This window comes from Oxyura jamaicensis, chromosome 2, assembly GCF_011077185.1.
Source record: "Oxyura jamaicensis isolate SHBP4307 breed ruddy duck chromosome 2, BPBGC_Ojam_1.0, whole genome shotgun sequence".
Taxonomy (NCBI): domain Eukaryota; kingdom Metazoa; phylum Chordata; class Aves; order Anseriformes; family Anatidae; genus Oxyura; species Oxyura jamaicensis.
This window is the reverse complement of record NC_048894.1, coordinates 27186340-27208076: the sequence shown is the minus strand read 5'-3', so window position 1 is coordinate 27208076 and position 21737 is coordinate 27186340. Positions and strand designations below refer to the sequence as shown.

Sequence of the window (21737 nt, the reverse complement as noted above, 5' to 3'; positions counted from 1 at the left end):
AAAGAAAACTTGCTAATGGTAATTACTTCTGCAGATGACATTGATCTGGAAAGTGTTTGGGTTTTCCAAGCAGTAAAGTATACCAGTACCTCAAAGAAAAACGTCTTTGGCCTTTGCAGTCACAGTGGTGTAATCAATAGACTTTCAACTGCCATAGTTAGAAATAGCACTGTAAGGGATTCATGTTTAGACCCAGCAGTGGTATTCACTGTTTACCAACTTCATTAAAAAATAAATAAATAAGTAAAGTTATAAACAGTAATTAGCTCTGTTTCTGTTTTGATGATACTTCCACGTTAACTTCCAAGTTTAACTTCATCAGCAAAATGTAAAGCTCTTTTGCCTTTAGGTGACAAGAATATAAGAATATAGGTCTTTGCATGCGATGATTATTGTTGCTCCCTGGAAATGTCAGAAAGACCTATGTGTAGCTTTAGTAGACTGCACATTATAGTGCCACAAACATCTCATATCTAATGTGAAAAATAAAAATAATGCTACCTTTTACAATACCTATTAGGAATGTGGGATGGTAGAATCTGTCACTTCAGTAGTCCATCTTTATTATTCTCAGTTCAAAACCGATATTTTTATATATTGAAATATATAAATCCAATCAAAACAAAAAAAAAATCCAATCTATTTGCTAATTTGGAATGCTGCTACTCATTAGATGAACAGGTGAGCTTCCGGGAGACCCAATAATTTTGCTGCAAGATAGCTGCATACTCCAAAATTAGTAAGACATTATCACTCTGTGCTCAGAGATCCACATCTCAGTGTAGCAAGTGATGGCAGAGATAATAGCATGTTCTTATAATATGATGATGAACAATGCCTACAACCTTCACTTCTTGTGAGGTGCTTGTGGCATCAAGACTACATTTGCTTTCATTCTGGTAGAGAATAACAGAAGGAATGTTATTTCTTTTTAGCATTTTTTTTATTTATTATGGAAGTATATTATTCTGGAAGTGTTAAATTTAATGATTTACCTGGAAATCATGGTAATGAAAATCAAAACATGTAAAAAGTGCTCCTTTCCACGAAGAACTGGTTGGTGACCTGCTACGGCACTTGGATGTGCACAAGTCGATGGGGCCGGATGGGATCCACCCAAGGGTACTGAGAGAACTGGCAGAGGAGCTGGCCAAGCCACTATCCATCATTTATCAGCAGTCCTGGCTATCGGGGGAGGTCCCAGCTGACTGGCGGCTAGCGAATGTGACGCCCATCTACAAGAAGGGCCGGAGGGCTGACCCGGGGAACTACAGGCCTGTCAGTTTGACCTCAGTACCAGGGAAGCTCATGGAGCAGATCCTCTTGGGAGTCATCATGCGGCACTTGAAGGGCAAGCAGGCGATCAGGCCCAGTCAGCATGGGTTTATGGAAGGCAGGTCCTGCTTGACGAACCTGATCTCCTTCTATGACAAAGTGTCGCGCTGGGTGGACGAGGGAAAGGCTGTGGATGTGGTCTACCTTGACTTCAGCAAGGCTTTTGACACTGTCTCCCACAGCATTCTCCTCAAGAAACTGGCTGCTCTTGGCTTGGACTGGCGCACGCTTCGCTGGGTTAGAAACTGGCTGGATAGCCGGGCCCAGAGAGTTGTGGTAAATGGAGTCAAATCCAGTTGGAGGCCAGTCACTAGTGGCGTCCCCCAGGGCTCGGTGCTGGGGCCGGTCCTCTTTAACATCTTCATCAATGATCTGGACGAGGGCATTGAGTGCACCCTCAGTAAGTTTGCAGATGACACCAAATTAGGTGCGTGTGTCGATCTGCTCGAGGGTAGGAAGGCTCTGCAGGAGGATCTGGATAGGCTGCACCGATGGGCTGGGGTCAACTGCATGAAGTTTAACAAGGCCAAGTGCCGGGTCCTGCACCTGGGGCATAATAATCCCAAGCAGAGCTACAGGCTGGGAGATGAGTGGTTGGAGAGCTGCCAGGCAGAGAAGGACCTGGGAGTGATAGTGGACAGTCAGCTGAATATGAGCCAGCAGTGTGCTCAGGTGGCCAAGAAGGCCAACGGCATCCTGGCTTGTATCAGAAATAGTGTGACCAGCAGAGCTAGGGAGGTGATCGTCCCCCTGTACTCGGCTCTGGTGAGGCCGCACCTCGAGTACTGTGTTCAGTTTTGGGCCCCTCGCTACAAGAAGGACATGGAGGTGCTTGAGCGGGTCCAAAGAAGGGCGACGAAGCTGGTGAGGGGCCTGGAGAACAAGTCCTACGAGGAGCGGCTGAGGGAGCTGGGCTTGTTCAGCCTGGAGAAGAGGAGGCTCAGGGGCGACCTTATCGCTCTCTACAGATACCTTAAAGGAGGCTGTAGAGAGGTGGGGGTTGGCCTGTTCTCCCACGTGCCTGGTGACAGGACGAGGGGGAATGGGCTAAAGTTGCGCCAGGGGAGTTTTAGGTCAGATGTTAGGAAGAGCTTCTTTACTGAAAGGGTTGTGAGGCATTGGAACAGGCTGCCCAGGGAGGTGGTGGAGTCACCATCCCTGGAAGTCTTCAAAAGACGTTTAGATGTAGAGCTTAGGGATATGGTTTAGTGGGGACTGTTAGTGTTAGGTTAGAGGTTGGACTCGATGATCTTGAGGTCTCTTCCAACCTAGAAATTCTGTGATTCTGTGATTCTGTGATTGTAAAAAGTCATAGCTTTTGCTTTGTCACTGTCTCTCCGTGTAAAGTCAGGTGGAGTTTAAGTGCTGAGAATGTCTTCTTTGTGCAATTTCTGCTGTAATGTTTTTTCCAGGTTCTCCAATGTCAATTTCAGTAGCTTTAAGTGGAGAAACCAAAACAGTCCAAGATAACCTTACATACAAAATACTTAAGCATTTTTAGTTGGTTGTAAAAGATGTACTTCTTCTGACAGCATGACCTTAAGCAGAAATGTTTTTCACAGTGTAAGTATTTTATAGTCTTATAAATTTAAATCACCATTTCAAGTACTATTTATAAGAATCGCTGTAGACAATGAGATAAAATCAATGATTTTCTGAAGCCATTGCATGTATATTAAATATAACTGATGATTGTTACTGAGTTAAAAGCAAAGTAACAATTTGTGATAGAGATGCCCTTTTAAAAGCATAATAAAAGGATGCTATTTAAAAATAGAAGCAAGCTTCTTGGAACAGATTACATCATCTTAGGATGTATTGCTTGTAGAATATAGTTGCTTCCAGAGATTGATGCTTGCCCTTGAGACGTGGTTCATCATCTCTTCAATTATTTTTAAGAAGAATCTGAGATATGAGAGCCAGCAAAATGGCTGTAAAAAGAATAAAATGAAGTGTCAGACTACAAATATGATATGTTTTTGAATGATCTTGTTTAATGTAACCTAGCTGAAATGCAAAAAAGGTGGACTTGGTTTAATTCTTGGGCAATTTCAGACTTTTATGTATACCAAGAAAAAGCAGGCTAAAACTGCTGTTCTTATAATTAGAAGAACTTGTAATGCTTCAACAGAATATAGCAAATAAAAGTATATAATAATAATTTAAAAAAAGGTAAGTGATTGAAATCAATAATGGTGTTAAGTCAAACTTTAACGTTGGGGTTTGTAACAATAATTATTGCATTAAACAAGCACTCTCAAATACGATGTGAGAAACGTTGTGCTCCAACAATATTTCTTAGACTTTTACTAGACTTTTTCTGAAGTCTAATAATTATTGAATGTGTAACCATTCAATGTAATCCTGAAATTAAATAAAAGGGGGGGGGGGGGGGGAGAAGAAAGGAACTACCAAATGCTGTTTTCACTTAATTATCCTACTCTGTTTTGATCTTAAAATCAGAAGGAAATGATGATTGCGTAGGCAATTTCAAATGCTCGCATGAAAACTCTAACCCTGCAAACCAGTCCGTGTGGGTAAAGCCCCTAACCCACATGGATCGTTATGTGAATTCAGAACCTAAATGAAGTGTAAAAATGTAAACAAGATAGGTTGTGAAAGGAGAAATGAGATTTGGAAAATTCCCTCAGTCTTAATAATCTGGAAGGCTAGGAGGATAGCTAAAGAAATATTTTTAAAAAATAAATGAAATACAGATGTGACTGAACTGAGAGAATTCTGCAGGAGAGAAGAATAAACAGGAAGGGGAATACAGCTGTTGGGGAAAACATTGTTTACACAAGAGAACCAAGTTTTTCTATGGTCGCCACTGCCCAGGAATTCCTTTTTATACTTTCCTAAAATGCCTGGGCACATACATAATGTAGTCCATCTGCTTTCACTTCGTAAGGCCTTTGCTGTTCAGTTATGTGCTACATAGGCTTTGAATCTTTACAAAGATGCTAAGTTTGATTTTTCTTCTTAACATACTGAAACCAAATTGAAGATATGAATGAAAAAGAAAAAATAATCTAAAAAAAAAAAAAAATCTAACCAGAGAAATGGCTCATGTGACATTTCATTTTTTTTTAATGAATATTCTACCTGAACCCTTTAAATGTTTTCTATGATAGAACAATGTAAAGTCAAAAAAGCAATGTAGAAAGATTGGGGGATTTTTATAATAACTAAAATCTTTCTAAGTTTGCATCTGGACAAAATATAATTAAATTGTTTTGAGGTGTACCAGTGAGATAAACTCACTGGTGTGTTAAACATCAACTGTGAAACCTATTAATCATCATGCATTTATTTTTCTGTTTAACAGCATTGTCATTTCAGGTAATATATAGCTTAGTTGTGTTTCTCGCTGGAGCAGTAGTAGTGTACAGGATTATGTATAACTATGCAAATCAGTAAGTATCATTCTATTATCTATGCAGAAAAAGATTAAATAGAAAGCAAAACCTGAAACTCAATTGTACAACTTATTTTCTTGCATTAGCACTGTAAACATGGTGGCTTTATGCTCACAACAGTAAGAGTTTCTAAGGAGTAAAAATTGAAGGCAACCTGGTCATCGTGATGATGTTGCAGGAATTTTTCTTGGAGTGTTGGTGTCATACTGATAAGATCTGCAGTGTGTCAGTTGCACTCCCCAGCATTATCTCATATCCACCCATCCCAAGTATACTGCCATCCTTTGTGTTGGCCAAGAGGACCTTGAAGGTCAGCTTAGTACATTATGGTGCTTTAACTGGGGAAAATGCTACTGTCCCTAAGCGTGAGCTTTTCACATCCCATTCCAGTTTATTTACTTTCCCTGTCTGCCTACTCAAAAGGGACTGTGAGTCAAGTAACAGTCTTGCCCAGGCCCTGAAGAATTTAATCTGGAGGTAAATAAATGAAAAATATAAATGACATTTTCTAATTGTGATGATATTACACCTAAAGGATTCAAGAAAACCACCACCATATTCACCACTTCAGCAAATGAGATAGAAACTGAACTGTATAATTACTAAGTGAATAAAATCTTGAGCGTAGTAGAAAGTTTAGTTTTACACTGTATTGCAGTTTTCTTTACATCACCCTTCTTGCTGGTCTTTCAGTCCCCAAAAGTGATGATAACCTGTCTCTGTTTCCTGCAGGGGGTAACTGCCTAATTGCTCTCCTCTTGCCATCACCTCCCCAGTTCCATGTGTGCCAACCATCCTTTGCTCTCCATTTCCATAATATAATCAGCACAATTGACTTGTGGAAAAAACATGGAGCAATTCTCAGTACATTTAACACTAAGTCCAGCTTTCTTCTGGTTTAGAGCTGGTAAAGATATTTTATACCTGAAAGCTTTTTTCTTTGCCTTTGCCATCTCCTTTGGTTGGTCCACTTCTTGCTGAAAATCTTTACAACCATTTTGGCATCTTGCAGACTTGCATCATACTATCCCCAGAATGACTGGATTCAAACTGTATTGAGTCACGTGCATGTGTGCAAAGAACTGTTGAATTTTATCAACTCCCTCACGGTCATTTGAGGAGATGTTCTGAGTTACCAGGACCAACCTCTTCCCTAAAGAGGATGTATATTCTTGTACAAAAATGTGCACTTAAGCGAGTGTTGTCCTGTTTGCAGTTAAGAGTTTCCTGGTCAACAGAACAGAGAGATCATTGGTAATTATTTTCTGTGCATGTCATTGCTTCAAGGTCTGTATTCGTGTCAATACATTTTTTTTTTCAGCTTAGTATAGCACACATCCTGAGTTTGACTAATACTGAAACTTGTCATGAACAGAAAGCTGAGGCACGTATGTAGGCTGCTTAAAGTAGAAAAAGCAGACCTGCTAGGAAGGTTAGATGCTAGACGGTTACTGCCTTCCCTTCCTTTAAATTGTCATTTTCTGTTTGTTCCCTTCTAAAAACAATTTCCATATTGATCCAAGCTGTAAAAATGAAGTACTGTGAGAAATCTTACCATTGCAATTGCTTGAGTGATATGTTATGTGTTGGCTGATAATCAAAGAGTAGCCAGAAGGTGTTTACCGTCTGAGGGGTAAAATTGCTCTTCCACACAGTTTATGCCTGTGAACTCCTCTCTTGGACTGGAAATTATTCCTGTCGCAGGTTTGACAGGGATTTGGTCAGGTAAAGAGTTTGAGTGAGGCTTCATCAGCCAAGTGAATCGAAACAAAGTCCATCTTCCCTGTACAACAAAGCAAAAGACTTTGAGGGAGGATGTGGGTGTAGAAAGTTGCAGCAGGCCAAAGCCTGCAATCACACAGACCTAGCAGTTGTGTGAGTGGCTATGTACTGCCCAGCTAAGGCTCTGCATGTCACTTTGGCCACCCTGTGTAGCTGCCCTGGATGTGCTCCTGCTTTGTGGTCCATCCACAGCTGCTGTTCTAGGCTTTTTTTTTATTATTATTATTATTATAAAACCCCTTTTTGTCATGTAAATATCAGATGGCCAGGGAAACTGCATTCACCCAATGTGAGCAAGTTTTGAATGCTCTTAGCTGTCACTACCTGACTGTATAGCAACTGCCCCTTCTTTGGTGCAGTTCAAAGTTATACAGATTACTTTAACCCGAAGAAGTTTGTCCGTATGCCAGACCAAAATAGAGAAGAAGCCTCATGCAGCCAGCAGTGGTGTCAGTGGGGATGGAGCTGCTGACAGCACCCCAGTGCTGTCCCATGTCCTCATCTGGAGCAAGAGCTCCTTGAGTCAAAGCCCCTGAGCGTAGACCATACCCTACATACAGTGTAGGCACATTCATTTGGAGTTCATTTCTTTCACTCTGCACAGGCAAGAGATGTGGAAGTTGGTAGTTAACATGTAAAGAGTACAGAGCTATGTATTTGAAAAGCAGGGCAAAATTTTTAGAAATAAAAAGGCAGTAGTACCAATAGGAGGTTTATTTTTTTCTTTTTTTTTTTTTTTTCTTCTGGGAAGAGGAATGGCTGTACAGATGCACTGCTCTTCTGAAAGATGGTGCCTAAATGTAGTTTAACTGGTGTGAAACTCAATGCAAATGTTCACTGTGTTTTGAGAATAGCATATATGAACTTAGCTTAAAAATGTATTCTTCACAGCTTAAATCAAGTAAACAAAGTCTTGTTTAAACATGCTTAGCAACTGTTTAATTCAAAATCATTTTTAAAACACTTTAGTTAAGCTGCATAAAAGTAATACATCTCTTCCATCTCTAGGACTGAGCGTGGAAGATCTTAAATCTTGCAAGATGGTGTGCCTCAGTCATGTTTTTTGCTTTGCCTGAGTTTTAGTGTGTGGTTATGTTGTGCTGTGATCTTAATTTCAGTAATGATTTTGAGTGTGCATCTGATGGATTGAAGACTGTTGCTGCTTTTTGCTTCTTAAAGTTAACAGACTTTCCCCTGTTTTATAGGAAGTCATGATTGGAGTGATGAAAGTGACCCACGTCTCATGTCTGAGAGTTGGTTGCATCCTGTATTTGATAGATCTTTTCCTTAAAGCTGACTTACTGATTTTGCTTTGTATTGTGTGATTTGTTGCAAATAATTCATTGCTAGTAGAGTGGTTGAATTCATATTCTGAAAGTGCACTGTGGTGCTATATTTGTAAAAGCTGTTGTGAGGCTTATAGCTAAAGATTTGTTTTCTGGTTTTTGGCTGGTTGAACTTGCTGGATTGTGCTGAGAAATGTAACTTTGGTCAGGGCTGTGTCCAGCTGCTGGTTATGTGGAAAGGATTCAACAGAGGCTGCTGTCACCAAATAATATGCCCTTGTCTCTCTGAGTTGGGCCATGCTAGAGGGGCATGGGAAATCGGGAAGGAATAAGAAAATATCTCCAGAACCCCTTAGCAAAACAAACTTAAGAGTTTTTCTGTTGCTATTGGGCAGTACCTCTCAGCCTGTTGGTTTTGTTTTGTTTTTCCTCCGAAGGGACTAAATTATTTTTTAATAATGGAGGAGAAAGTGTATTCATATTGCTGCAGGGCAGTTGTTCAGAAAGTTATTTTGTACAGAGAGCAATGTTACTCGCCACAGACTGTTTTCATGTCTCAAAGATATTTGATTTGTATGTAACAAAATTTTGCTGCTGCAAAGATGCATTTGGATCCAGGTCTTTGCACTACAACAGTATTGATAGTAGGGTGGAAAACATGTCAGATTCAACTCAGAAAGTTAAAGAGACAAGGAGAAAAATGCACTCCTGAGATGTATTCAAGTAGAATACCTTGTTGGTTGAATACCAGGAAGACCTTGGGCATATGAATTTGGAGTATCTTTAACTGATGGACTGGTTCTGATTAGAATATCTAACCCAGTAGTAGGGCTCGTCTAACAATATTTATTTTCAGCAAACTACCTTGGCACAAAATTATAAAAAAGGAAAAAAATAAAAATTAGCTGTATATATATTTTTTTCAGAGGATTCTTGTAGATTATTACTGTTTAGTGCACCATTCCCCTTTTAAATATCATGAGTACAAGTTTCACTCAGCAGACAACCCTCTAGGACTTGAACAAGAAGAGTGTTGCCTGCATGCTTGGGCAATGGATGCTGGAAACCAAGCTAGACCTATCCAGTAGGTTTTGGCAGTTCGCAAAACTGAAACCCCATGTCTAAATATATACATAGACTTCGGTGCAGTGGTGTACAAAATGTTTTGAAAATGAAATGCCGAGATCTGGACTTCTCTCTGCACTGCAGTTGTAATTGTAAAAATGTTGGGGCATTTGAAAATTGTTCCCATCCCTTCCCCAAATGAATCTGTGTGAATGCAAAGCTTACTTGTAGTTACAATGTAGGGAGCATTTCTACATGCTTTCTGTTATTTAGGCATGTTAGGGCATAGACAGTGCTTGAATATGCCTTAGCAATTGAAAATGAACACTCTTAGAGTTACAAAATTCTTTAATTCAATGTGCTTTTGAATCTTCATAAGGGAAAACCTGCTATTACTGCAGTGAGAAAGAGATTGCTACCTTTTTGGAAAAATGGAAGTATCCGTGGTGCCTTACATAACAGAACAGCTTTCAGACAGCACCACAAGAAGGCACTGAGCCTGTGAGAGTCGAGCACAGCACCTTGCTCACAAAGCCACCTTGACCTGCCTCAGGGTTACCTTATTTGTAAGGATGGATACATTAGCTCAAACAAAAGTCCCACCATCTGTCCATCATCTTTGTTTGTGGCCAATGGTAGCAACCAGGCAGTTGCACAGAGCAAATACATGGTGACATTTTCTTGCGATACTGTGGCCAATGGAAGTATCATAAGCTGCAGTTTTTTGTTACTGTTGTTTTTGTTTTTGTTTTTCTATAAAATTGACCGTTTGCCTTTTGAACTCTGGACCTCAAAACATTGCTGTGATCTGAGAGGTGCCGTACTAACACAGATGTTATGCCAAAACTGCTGGTGTAGTATAGTGCTCTCTGCTTCCTGTGTTGGCCAATGTATAGTCTTTTCTAATGCTTGTATATGCAATCTGATGGCCTCCCAACACCCTCCTCATTCAGCTCTTTTTTTCTATACTGAAAAATCGTAATTATTCTTCTCAGAGAAGCTAGTTACATCTTTGATCGTACATTTGTTCTCTCCTGCCTTTTTCCCCTTCCTGGCATCCTTGCTTAGTGGAAGAGGGGAAAAAGACTACTTCCCACAGTGTTAAGTCTGAACTGATAAGCTTTTGCAGATCCATCTTGGCTCTGGGCAGAAGAAAAATACAGAGTGGGGAAAAAAAAATCTTCATGTCACTGTATAATATTAATGGAACCAAATGCACAATGTGCGAGGAGGTTCTTGTTTTTCCACATACCTAAAGAGACACAAGAGAGCTACAGTGTAAAACAGCAGGAATAAACAGGGCTAGGAAGGAAGTGAGGTGGTAGAAAAAGGGAAAGAGAAAGGAGTAAGGTGTTTCTGTATTTGTGTAAACCAGAGAGGAAAGCTACTCAGTAGGATTCAATTTCTGTGATAGCCATCTTTGAATATGTAAGAAGATGGTACAACCAGCCTTTGTTTTTTTTGTGGGGAAAAAAGGAAGAATATTCAAGTCAGCCATAATTTTATATCCTCACAGGGGTCAGAGAATTGCTCACATCTGCTGATTGTCAGTGGTTATGAAGCAAGCAGCCTTGACCATGGCTTAGTCATTACTGCCAGGCTGGAGTTAGATGGCATGTAAGCCAATAGACTCCGGGCAATAAAATTTTTACAGGCTGAGTGCTGAAAAACTTAAGAGGCAGATTAGACAGAAATCTGAAACAAAGAGCAAATTTCATATTCCACAAAAATGATGGGTTGTGTCCGTGACCTCACTGTTTTGTAAATATATTAGTTTAATATCCTTCAGAAAAAAAAAAAAAAAAATCTCTATTGGGATTTAAAAATAGCACTGTTTCCAATAACATATTTTGTTACCTTATATATTTTTATATTGCTCTTAAAGAAAAAACAAAATACAGGAAAGTTCATTAAGCACTTTGCTTCTTGCCATGACGTTGTCCTTGACCCAGGTGGCTTACCACAGAAGAACACGTTGCAGACAACCAGCTAGGTGACATGGGTTTCGAAACAGGAAGAAAAAGGCAGGTATCTGACCCAAAGTAGTCGGAGGGTAAGGGCAGGGCTAGAAATTAGGAAAAAGCTACATGGGCAGGTAAAAATATAAAAGCATTAGGCAGTTAAAGAAGAAAACAGAAAATGGAAATTGTAGCTTGGCGTATATTTATACCCTGAGCCTAATGACTTCATCTCCATTGACTGCAGATACTAACAGCATGGTAGCATCTGCTTGGAGTCCTGTATTTAGGAGCTCTTTTGTGCATTTAATTGTAATCTCATCTCTTTGTATATTCTTCTTTAGTGCTCTCAGGCAGCAAATTGCTAATTGCAGTTATGCAGCTGCATTTGCAAGGTGTCTGCACCAGTTCTTGTCAAGATCTTTTGTGAAGATAGGTGTAGCTTAGCCAGCAGCAGGAGTCTCTAGGAAATGTTTTTTTTGAGCAGTCCACACCTCTGGCTTGAAAAACTGGAGGGGGAGAGAGAGAAAAAGAGAGAGGGAATCAGAAGTATAAGAGGTAACTTGAGGACTAGGGGAAATTGCTTTAGACAAGGTGTTTCTAAGTCAATCTGTCTCATTTATCAAAGAGAAGATGAAGTTGGCTTGACTGTGGTATGTAAGGTCCTGAAGCTCCTCAGTCCCCTCTTCAGGAGTTTAGCAAGAATCATTTCTTGGAAGTTTATACTAGATGAATTCAAATAGTAGATAAGCACATATTTAAATAGTTGGGGTTGTTATTAGCAATAAAGGAACTTGTTTTATTTCCGGACATCACTAAGGTTAGGATTCCTTGCCTTTTAACTTCTAACGTTAGCAGTGTAGGTGTCAGCACTTAAGCTAATCTTAATCTTTGTAATAATACAAAGCTCCCTTTGTAGTCCAGTGGAGAGAAATGGACAGTTTTAGCTTAACATGAATCAAGCACTAGAGTCAGTAGTGTATGGAGATCTATCTGGCCAGCACAAACTAAAAAAGACTGCAGAGTTACAGCATAGATGGCAGCAGCTGAGCTAGTCGCGCCTAGTATGTCTTTCTGGAAGATGTGTCTTAGGGCAAGTGCAGGAGTGATGTTTTGTGATTGATCTGTTCTGTCCCTAAATTCTCTAGACAAATACATAGTAGCTAGCTAGGAAGACTTCTAGAAAACTTCTCAAAGCTGGATCAGGTATGAATGATTTGCCTATGCATAAGGGAAAAATCTGGCAAAATATTGACTACAGTTTTAAAGATTACTATGGGAGTTACAATGGCTCTCAAAGAATTGCTGAAATTGGCCATGTCCTATCAGGATATGTGTTGACAATCGCAGAATCACAAAAAATAATGGATCCCTCTTAGTACTTCCTGGAGTTTAAAAGTTTGTTACCACAAATACCTGAACGTTTTAATGAAGTGCTTTTAACATATCCAAAAAAAAAAAAAAAAGTACAAAATTGTTTTACTTAAAATCCAAAATTGGAATATTTTAAAAATTGTTAGTTCAGCTAAAGCTAATGACAAATCTGAAGTGTTTTTTAAGCTCTGAAAATTCAGTATATTTGCTGGCAGCCAAACACCACACTGCAGTTCGCTCACCCTCCCCCCTCCCTCTCTGGGATGGGGGAGAGAAATGGGAAAGTGAAGCCTGTGAGTTGAGATAAAGACAGTTTATTAAGATAGAAAATAATAATGATAATAATAATAATATGTACAAACAAGTGATGCACAATGCAATTGCTCACCACCCGCTGACCGATGCCCAGCCCAACCCCAAGCAGCCAGCCCCCCCACCCCAGCTAGCCACCCCTATCTATTGTTCAGCATGCCGTCAGATGGTATGGAATACCCCTTTGGCCAGTTTGGGTCAGCTGTCCTGGGTCTGTCCCCTCCCAGCTCTTGCTGCACCCCCTGCCTGCCCGCTGGCAGGACAGAGTGAGAAGCTGAAAAGTCCTTGGCTTGGTGTAAGCCCTGCTCTGCAGCAATTAAAACATCAGCATGTTATCAGCACTCTTCTCATCCTAATCCAAAACATAGCACCCTACCAGCTACTAGGAGGAAAAATAACTCTGTCCTAACTGAAACCAGGACAGCTTCGCCTATTACCTAATTATGTTGTTTTCTAGGTAGCTAAGGTTTTAATGTTGTAATTACTGATGGATTTAAAGTACAGAATGTTATCATTCAACCTTAAAAGATTTTCAGGCTGTTCTGTTCCATTCTGGGAGATGATAATGATTTCTAGTGATAAATATGTATATGTATGTTTGTATATACAGTTTAGGTTCCAAGTAATGCAACCATGCAAACTTTCTTAAATATAGCTTCTTAAAAGGTTCTTAAAATTTCCCTTTCAAATTACAGTATATGTAGTGCCTCAGGTCAGCACAGCATGTTAGAGGCAGAAGTAAGAGCTGTCAGAATATGATCAGTTCCCTGATGAAAAAATAATTAAAACCCCAGTTCTGTGGTGTAGGGTCAGAGACAGTGATGGGAATAGAACACAATATCACGAAATGCGTTCTTTTATTTCTGTTTTATTTCACGGGCCTAAGAAACTCAGTTGTATTATCCATTGCATGCCACACACTAATTTAGAGCTGTACATTGTGTCCGAGCTATCACGTGTCAGTGTAAAGTGTCCATGTGAAATTTAGTTCTGTCATGTAATCCTTTCCTTGCCTGGTGCACAAAAATTTTCCTGTCTATAGCACCTTTATTATCACTTCCAGAGGGGGACAGAAGGAGAAGAAAGAGGGAAGTTTAAAATGCTATGGCTTCACCCCTGAGAAATGGTACACAGTGTGCAAAAAAGCCCCCTACAAAGCCTGAAATTTTAAGAAGTACTTTGAGTTCAGTTTTATCTTCACTTTAGTCAGGATACATTTATATTTTTATTACAAAACAGTAAAAGCAAAAGAAAAATCCAAGCCCTTCAAACTCTCCTAATTATCAGACCCAGGAGCACAGCTGAAGGCTGAAGTTCATTTGAATGTGTTTTGTCCAGACACCCCGTGGCAGCTCTGATGCTTTTTAGTTGGTTGGTGTAGTGGTAGAGTTGTGCACACGTGCTGGTGTGTGTACTGCACTGAAGGTTTAAGAGAACTGTACCACCCAAATCGAGAATGGTGCATGCTGTTCACGATCATGGCTACAAGATAGGGATGTTTAGGTGTTTCATTTTGGAAAACGGAAGAAGGGCTTGCTACCTTGTGAAGGAACCTTTTAATTTCTCCTACCTTCTGTGTTTTGTGCTCAGCCTGTGTTACCAAGTGCCTGACTCCACTACTTTGGAGATGCCCAGGGTGGTCTCATCACAGGGCTCCTTTGCAGGTGCATTGCACGGTCTCTTACAGTGTGTGCTGGTGCTGGACTTGGTGCTAGCACAGCTGGCATCCTTGCTTAGTGGAAGAGGGGAAAAAGAAAAGTTTTACCACGGGCTACCACATTCTGGTGGGGTAGACTCTGCTATCCCCAGGGCAGGAGTCATCCCTTAGGTACCCAGCAAGGTCTTGTTTCCCAGTGCAGTCCCAATTTAAACCTCCATCCTTCAGACAATGGGGCTTGTACTTCAGTACTGCATATCACTGGGGCAAGACCTGTAACTTATTTGGTGCTTTTAGTTGTCTCGTGCAGTGGGGCCCCATCTCATTGAAACCTCCAGTAACTGCTGCAATACAAACGTTAAATAATAATGAGCAATAGTATTGAAATCAAAGGGGATAGATGAAAATGGGAATTATCATCAAAGACTATTGTTCTTATGTGAGAATTAAAACTATTACAGCTGTTACTTTGTCTCACATTTTGATTACAGAGGTGAGTGAAAAATCCTGTCTTTGACTAAATCTCATTTTGTGAAAAGGAAAACTGAGTGTGAGAATGATGCTAACACACAAATTCAAATAGGATGAGATAGTGAAAATGTCTATAATAGAGCTGGTTTGAATGACAGAATTTGCATGCAAGCTACCAGGTTTGGGGGAATAACATTTCTATTATAAAGTGACTTTTTACTAGTTCTTTTCTTAAGACAGCTTCCTCAGCGTGAAAGCAGAGTGAAATGTATGTCAGAGTCATGGAGATTCAATTGTTCTGACTAGAAATGAAAAATATTGTGATTAAAGGAAAAAATAATAATTAAAAAAAAAAAAAAACTTTTACCAGCATATGACAAAGACTTTATGGTCATTTTGTTTGTACACGGTGTTTCAGATCTAGTTTGACAGAGAAAGGTGATTGTTCTTTGTCCCATTAAATACAGCGAAATGGTGCTACTGGTTCACTAATCCGTATTAAGCTGCGTTTCTCTATATTCTGCTACAGAATGCTATAGCATTTCTTCTGCTTCCTCCTCTCCCCCCCTTCTTTCTTTGCAGTGCTTCTAGCACTCTTGCTTTATTGCGTATGTTCAATTCTGGGACTGTGCAAACATGCTGCAGTGAGGACTCCGAACAAGTGAATTAGATGTTCAATTAAATCTAAAGTCTCTAGGTAATTATGTCAGGTAAATTGCTAGTAGGTATTTGCAATTATTTGAATAGAGATTGATTTCATCACGTTATGTTGGATATCACTGTTTCAGTTGAAGGTTTAATGTTCTTTCCATAAATGTTTCAGCTGCTAAAAAAAAAAATGGTCTCACATGACTGAAAAGTCTTTGTGCTGTGTTGTATCTTATGATAGACTTGTCTTGATCAAGTCCATGCATAATGAGAGTTTTATGCCACTTTTGGATACCAGAACGTTTTCTCAATCTCCTTTCCAGAATCTTTCTGGTTTACAACACAACTGGCCTAATATACGTTTAATTTAGCTTTCACTTACATCTGTTGTCTTTTCTCATGGATTTGCTGATACACAGACACAACCTTGAAACAGGACGTTTTGGGTTTCAATAACGCTGTTCCAAAGCATTTTTTGCTTGTACTGCTGTAGTGACTGGGATCGGAGTCATGGGTAGCAATTCCACTCTGCTAGTCTTGTATAGGAATAGAAGAAAAAGGCAGTTTGTAGGGCAGGCATATCTGCAATTTTTCCACTCATCACACAGAATTAACCATTACTTCAAAGCTGATTTATCTGCTGTTCTTCTGTGGCAGAAAGGCTGACGATATTTTTTGTTCCTTTAAAGAGTAAGACAGGTAGACAACTCATGGTAATTAAGTCCTTTATAAGAATTGCAACACGACTGCGAATTTGCTAAATCAAGCTTAATAGGGTGAGGTGCCTGGGAATATGTGCACAAGCAGGAGAAATTGCAATTAAGTCCAAAATGTCAAACTTGAGAAATGTATCATTGGAACTTACACACTTTTTTTCTAGGTTACTTAAACTCATACCTCTTTCAAGAATTGTTCCACTTCTTGAACAGATTTGGTGTATGTCTGCTTAGCTTCAAACCTGGCAGATATTATTAGGATCTATTACACTGTTCAAGTGGTTTTCCTTTCTAGGTAGGCATTTCTCACTTTGTAAATTTCATCTCCTAAAATTAATTTTTATCAATGTTTCTCATCAGTTCATAAATGAAGGGCTAAGGCAGATGAACAGAAGTTCGCTACCTCTTCTTTAAACATTGTTTTTGTGTATTATTCCTACAAGTTCATGGAACAGAGATTAATACATGCAATAAATACTATTCCCACTCAAGGGAACAGTTGAGTCAAAGTATAGCCTGCAAAATGCAGAACATAGTGAAGCACACTAAAATCAGGCTTAGTACTGTGCAAGACTTAGGAAGTCCGCATGTTGCACATGGAATAGTTTAGTTAGTCATTATTTTGTATAAAACATTACCTTTTATGTTCTCAGACTATGTGGCATCAATCTTGACCTTAAAAAAAATAAAAATCAATCGGTGCTTGCATGTGTTGGTGTTAAATTGTAATGGGTGTGCCTTTTCATAACTTCGTAGCTTGACTGGTGTTATTACGGTTATGTGGGAACTGTGATAACCTAGTTCCTTATGCTTTCTGTGCTGTATGCTACTTTGTCCTTAAACTGCAGTCTACTTTAGTTTCCATTTCAGTTTCCCGTAGTCTTTACAACAATCAGGTATGCCAGAAGGTGCTACACTTACTGAATGCGGAGATTTGTGTCGATTCCATCTGCTGGTGGAGTTTACCCAGAGCCCCCAGCAGGAAGGTTTGCTATATTCCAGGAATTTTTCCCTCTTGATTTACTTCCCCCCCTTTTCCACCCTGTACACACAGTGTGCATGCTTTTCAGATCAAGTAAGTGAGAGGCTGGGTGACAAATTAGACTGAAAGCATCTGTTTCTGCTTCTATGCTGGAAGTGCTGAGACAAAAATATACAGTATATAGAATGAGTTAGTGCATTTATCTGGTTTGGAGATGATGCCTCACTAGCTGAATTCTCCCTGAAACTGGGCTACTAGTAGAAATAAATTTTGCATTTTACGATAGACTAAAAGAAAGTAGTAACATAGAAGTACTATAGAAGACACAAAGTTTCCTTGAAAACACATGAGAAATCCATATTTCAGTAACTGAATGTACTGAACAGGATTTTTGATTGCGTCTGAACATTTTTATTTTTATTTTTATTTTTTATTTTTTGATGATAGCACTCTTGAAAGCTGGGCCTTTCCTGTTGGAGTATAGATTTAGGAACCTGTGTTTGCAAATATTTGCCCTTACAATCAAGCATCCCAGGGTCTGACTTTCAAACCCCCAGGATTTAGGATCTTAACACTGATTATTTATTTATTTCAGTCTATTAAAATTATTTCAGTTTTATCTGGCTTCTTAGAGTTTATCAAGCTATGAATTTAATACTTTGTTTTCTCATGTGTTCTCTTTAAAGAATTCTGTCTCTTAAATATTGTACTTTGATATTTGCTTTGGAAAATTAAAAGCAGATTGTTTTTCCATGGGAAAAGGAAAATAGGGAGGGTAATGGTCTTCTTTTATGTCAGTAGTGCCATGGCAAGATTTTCTTGTACAGCATAAATCTCATAACTAGCACCTATGTCTTCAGATGCTTCAGAGCTTTTTTATTGTAAAATGTCTGCCTTGCCTTTGCCTCAGCACAGCTCTTAGTCAGTAAAATCCCAACACTTCTCAGACCAGGATTTTGAAGGAATTTTTTATGTTGTGCTCAAGTGAAACAAAACATACAAATAAAAATTTGCAGGACAGAAACCACAATGAAGTCCTGTTTGTAGTGTCTTAAAGAGTAATTGCAGAGAAAGGAGAAGATTAATATGTATTACATTAGCTTTCCATTGAGTAGAAAAGCAAAGGTTCGTTCTGATAACTTGTGTGATATTAAGCAGATTACTCCTTGTAAGTATAAAGGTTTTATACCTAATTCTTGAAGCCACAAGTGATCTTAAAAGATGTCTAATATTAACAATTAGAATTGAAAATGCACTTATAGACATACGTAAAAGGCAAAAGCTTGTGCTGATGCATTCATTATGTGGTGTTCTTCCTGGGCTGTCCTGCACTGCTGCTGTGAAATGGAGAGTGCTTCTGCTGATAAAACTTTAAGTATATGGAAGAAGCTGAAAAACGTTCTTCATTGAACAGTTCTTATACTTTTGCGTCTTCCCTGGTTGGCAAGATAAATGTGTGTCCCTTGGTAACAAAGCACAGCATTAGGTATTTTGGATCATCTATATGGACATATCGAGCATATGTGTTTGTATTCTACACTGTGTTATGAATCCTTTTTGTCAGTGTTCTAGGTTTTAAAAGAGGCAATAATTGCAGGTTAAGATAAAACATTGATGTTATTTCTTGCCAAGTGTCGCTGAAGACTGTTTATAGCAAGACTGCAACTAGAAACTTTACAATTTTTTTGTTTTCTGGCCTTTTTACTTGTCTTTTAAGGAGTTGAAGACATGAAGTAGACCCAAATCCCAGTCTGTTGTATGAAGTGGAAACCATGGGTGCAATTTCCTCCTTTCTGAGGGAATTCAAATCTGTCTCTGCCTCACCAAAACATATCCTAACTGCCAGAGAACTCTTCCAGCTATGGACAGTCCTCCTTAGTTTGAAGGTCTTCCAGTATGCTAAAATAACACAAGTAGAATGGAATCATAGAATCACAGAATGGCTCGGGTTGGAAGCAGCCTTAAAGACCATCTTAGTTCCAACCCCCCTGCTGTGGGCAGTAGTCAGTAAAATGCTGTAGTCTAGTGGTTAGAGCACTGGATCAGGTCAGAAGTTCAGGATTTCGTTTTGTGACCAGAAGTCTCATGTAGTATAAGTGAGTTTGGGTAAATGTGATTGGAAATACGGTAACCATAACGCTTCAGATTATGTTATGAGGTATGTCTCTGTCCTTCGCGTGTAAAAGAGCACAGGTACTTGCTGCAAGGTGCTGTATTCACTTCTGAAGACCAGAAGCATACAAGTTTGTCATAGCTTGTGTGTTAGTCTGTGTATTTTGAACAAAGTAAGTTTACTCTCGGAATTAGGCAAGTAAAGAAAAGAAAATGTATTTGATTTGAGTTTGTTGTGGGTTTTTTTCCCTGAACTGTTTTGGGGTAAACATTTTATTATGACAGTGAGAGTTATACAAAAAATTATCACATTTTCTGCTTTGATAATTTCATATTTACTTGGATGAAAACTAGATTGTGTACAAATTTTGTTGTATACAAAGTCCTCTGCTAATACAATATTTAGGGTATTGTACAAAGCTGTTTTAAAAATGAGGTATCCTGTGCACAAAGTACCTACATCAACTGTCTACCCTGATATGTGATAATGAGAATACAAGTCTTTTTGTTAAATGTGCTGTTTGTGTAACAGACAGTATCTTGTATGCACCTAACACTTAGCAGAAGAATCATTTGAAAAACTAAAATTCTTTGGAACACAAATTGATTGCTCCTAAGAAAGAGGGCCATGATGTTTGTGTTATAGCAATGAACCAGGATAAGCACTCCTATTTGAAGTAAAACTTTAATGAGAGAACTTTTTCTAACAGTTCAAAGTTGTTGAAGTGTTATACTATCAGCAGGAGTTTCAGACTGCCTTTAAAGTTTGTCAGTATAATTTGTTTCCTACTGTAGGTACATGGAGATGTCTTCACGTGTGCATGTATATTATGTTATAAACTTATAATTCCAAATTTGTTGGCCAGGATTTGAATTGATATTTCTACAGAGAAAGATCGAAATAAGTGTGTTTTCTAGTTATTATCTTCCCAGTGTGTATATATAATACAACTATTCATCTTATAAACAGGTTAGAAAAGTCTCTTCACTGAATATATTAGAAAAGTAGTAATAATCAATGATAGTAAGAACCATATTTTAGCATGTTAGCCTGCCATAGCTTATTTTCTGTTGAACAGATACTATAATAAAATTCTATATAATTTTTGATTGAGTCTGTTCAGAATTTTGATTTACCCCAAAGTTGTATGTTTGCTCTTTCATGAGAAAAACACAGAAAAAAAATCACTACATAAACAATTTTCCTTTGTTTGAAGGTTCAAGCTCAAGTGCGACATGCAAAACTCAACTTTGACAAGCTGAAGACTGATGTCTGTCAAAAAGTCGATCTTTTGGGAGCGAGCAGATGCAACCTTCTTTCTCATGTGTTAACAACATATCAGGTACCAAAAAAAACAAAACCATGAACCTCCAAAATAAGATTTCCTGTTAATATATGTTTTTAACAGGTTACTATAGCAATTTTCAAATACAAGAATATGTAACTAATATAGAAGGGGAGATGTAAAATCTGTAAAAGCAGATTGGTGTTTAAGCTAACATTGCCTTGAAATTTTACTCCCCCTTACAGACAACACTTCTTCATTTTTGGGAAAAAACTTCACACACGATGGCAGCTATTCATGAAAGTTTCAAAGGTTATCAGCCATATGAATTCACTATGTTAAAGGTAAGGAATACATCAGTATGTTTGTCTGCCCAGTGATAACAAATAAGAGACCGTATAACCATGTAGAAAGCACACATTCACATTTTGTCCATATGTTGTCTGGCAATTTAATCCCTGTCCCATCTTTTCATTTAAATACGTGCTTTCTGTCAAAGGCATTTCTGGCTAGTAAGATCAAAAACTGCTTGTAGAGTGTAGTGATAAAGGACATATTTCAAAGGAAGACGATATTCAGGGCTACAGTTAAATATGTGTTCAACTGGGATTGGTTTTGATTGTTCCTGAAGAATCGTGAAGTCCAGCAGAATTAGGGATTTATGTTCCCCTCCAAAATTCCACAATGAATTAATACTATTTTGCCTTTCTATCTGCTTTTCAAAACTCCCATGCTGTAAGAAGACCTTATCAGACTAAGTGTAAATACAGGGATGCTCAGAGTCTCCACACCTGCTCTGAAGTACTCAGACTTTCTACCCCTTAACTGCTCTGGGAATCACTTTTTTTCCGTGACTAGTGGTTATTTGCTGATCTTTGAATATGGAAAATGTGCAGTATCTGACTGAAGTCAGAGTTCAGTCATGTTTCTAAGAAATAGGCACGTAGCATTGTATGTTTTCCTGGGCATGTCTGCCCCTGCATAAGAGATTGCCTTGCCCATTGTATATTGAAGTTCAGTAGAGAAAGAGGGAAATGGGAAAAGGTCACTAATTTCTCAGTTATCCACATAGATGTCTTTGTCCAGTAGTTGTTTTTTGCAACATAATAACTGTGTCATTGGCTGATCCTATTTGGATGGGAGAAAAATAGCATTTGTCTGAAGAAGGTCTGATGGAAGGGTTACCACTGGGAGGAAAGTGAGGAATGAAGAGCCTGCAGCAAAGCACTCTTTACTTGGAGAGACAGCCCAGTTTGAAAGCAATTAGGAGTCATCACCTCAATCTGTGAGATGTTTGCGCATATGACATGCGGAAGTGGAAGCTGGTCTGCAGT

The 21737-nt window shown here is 38.8% G+C and overlaps 1 protein-coding gene across 4 annotated transcripts in view; it reads left to right on the top strand.

Annotated features, from left to right (window-relative positions):
- ICA1 (islet cell autoantigen 1) overlaps window positions 1-21737 on the top strand; it is a 75406-nt gene that overhangs the window by 29513 nt on the left and 24156 nt on the right. For all 4 annotated transcript variants that reach the window (XM_035317594.1, XM_035317596.1, XM_035317595.1 and 1 more), the window contains 2 exons: window positions 20335-20460; window positions 20649-20747. In XM_035317594.1, coding sequence (XP_035173485.1) covers window positions 20335-20460; window positions 20649-20747 — 225 coding nt within the window. The remainder of the gene's footprint in view (window positions 1-20334; window positions 20461-20648; window positions 20748-21737) is intronic.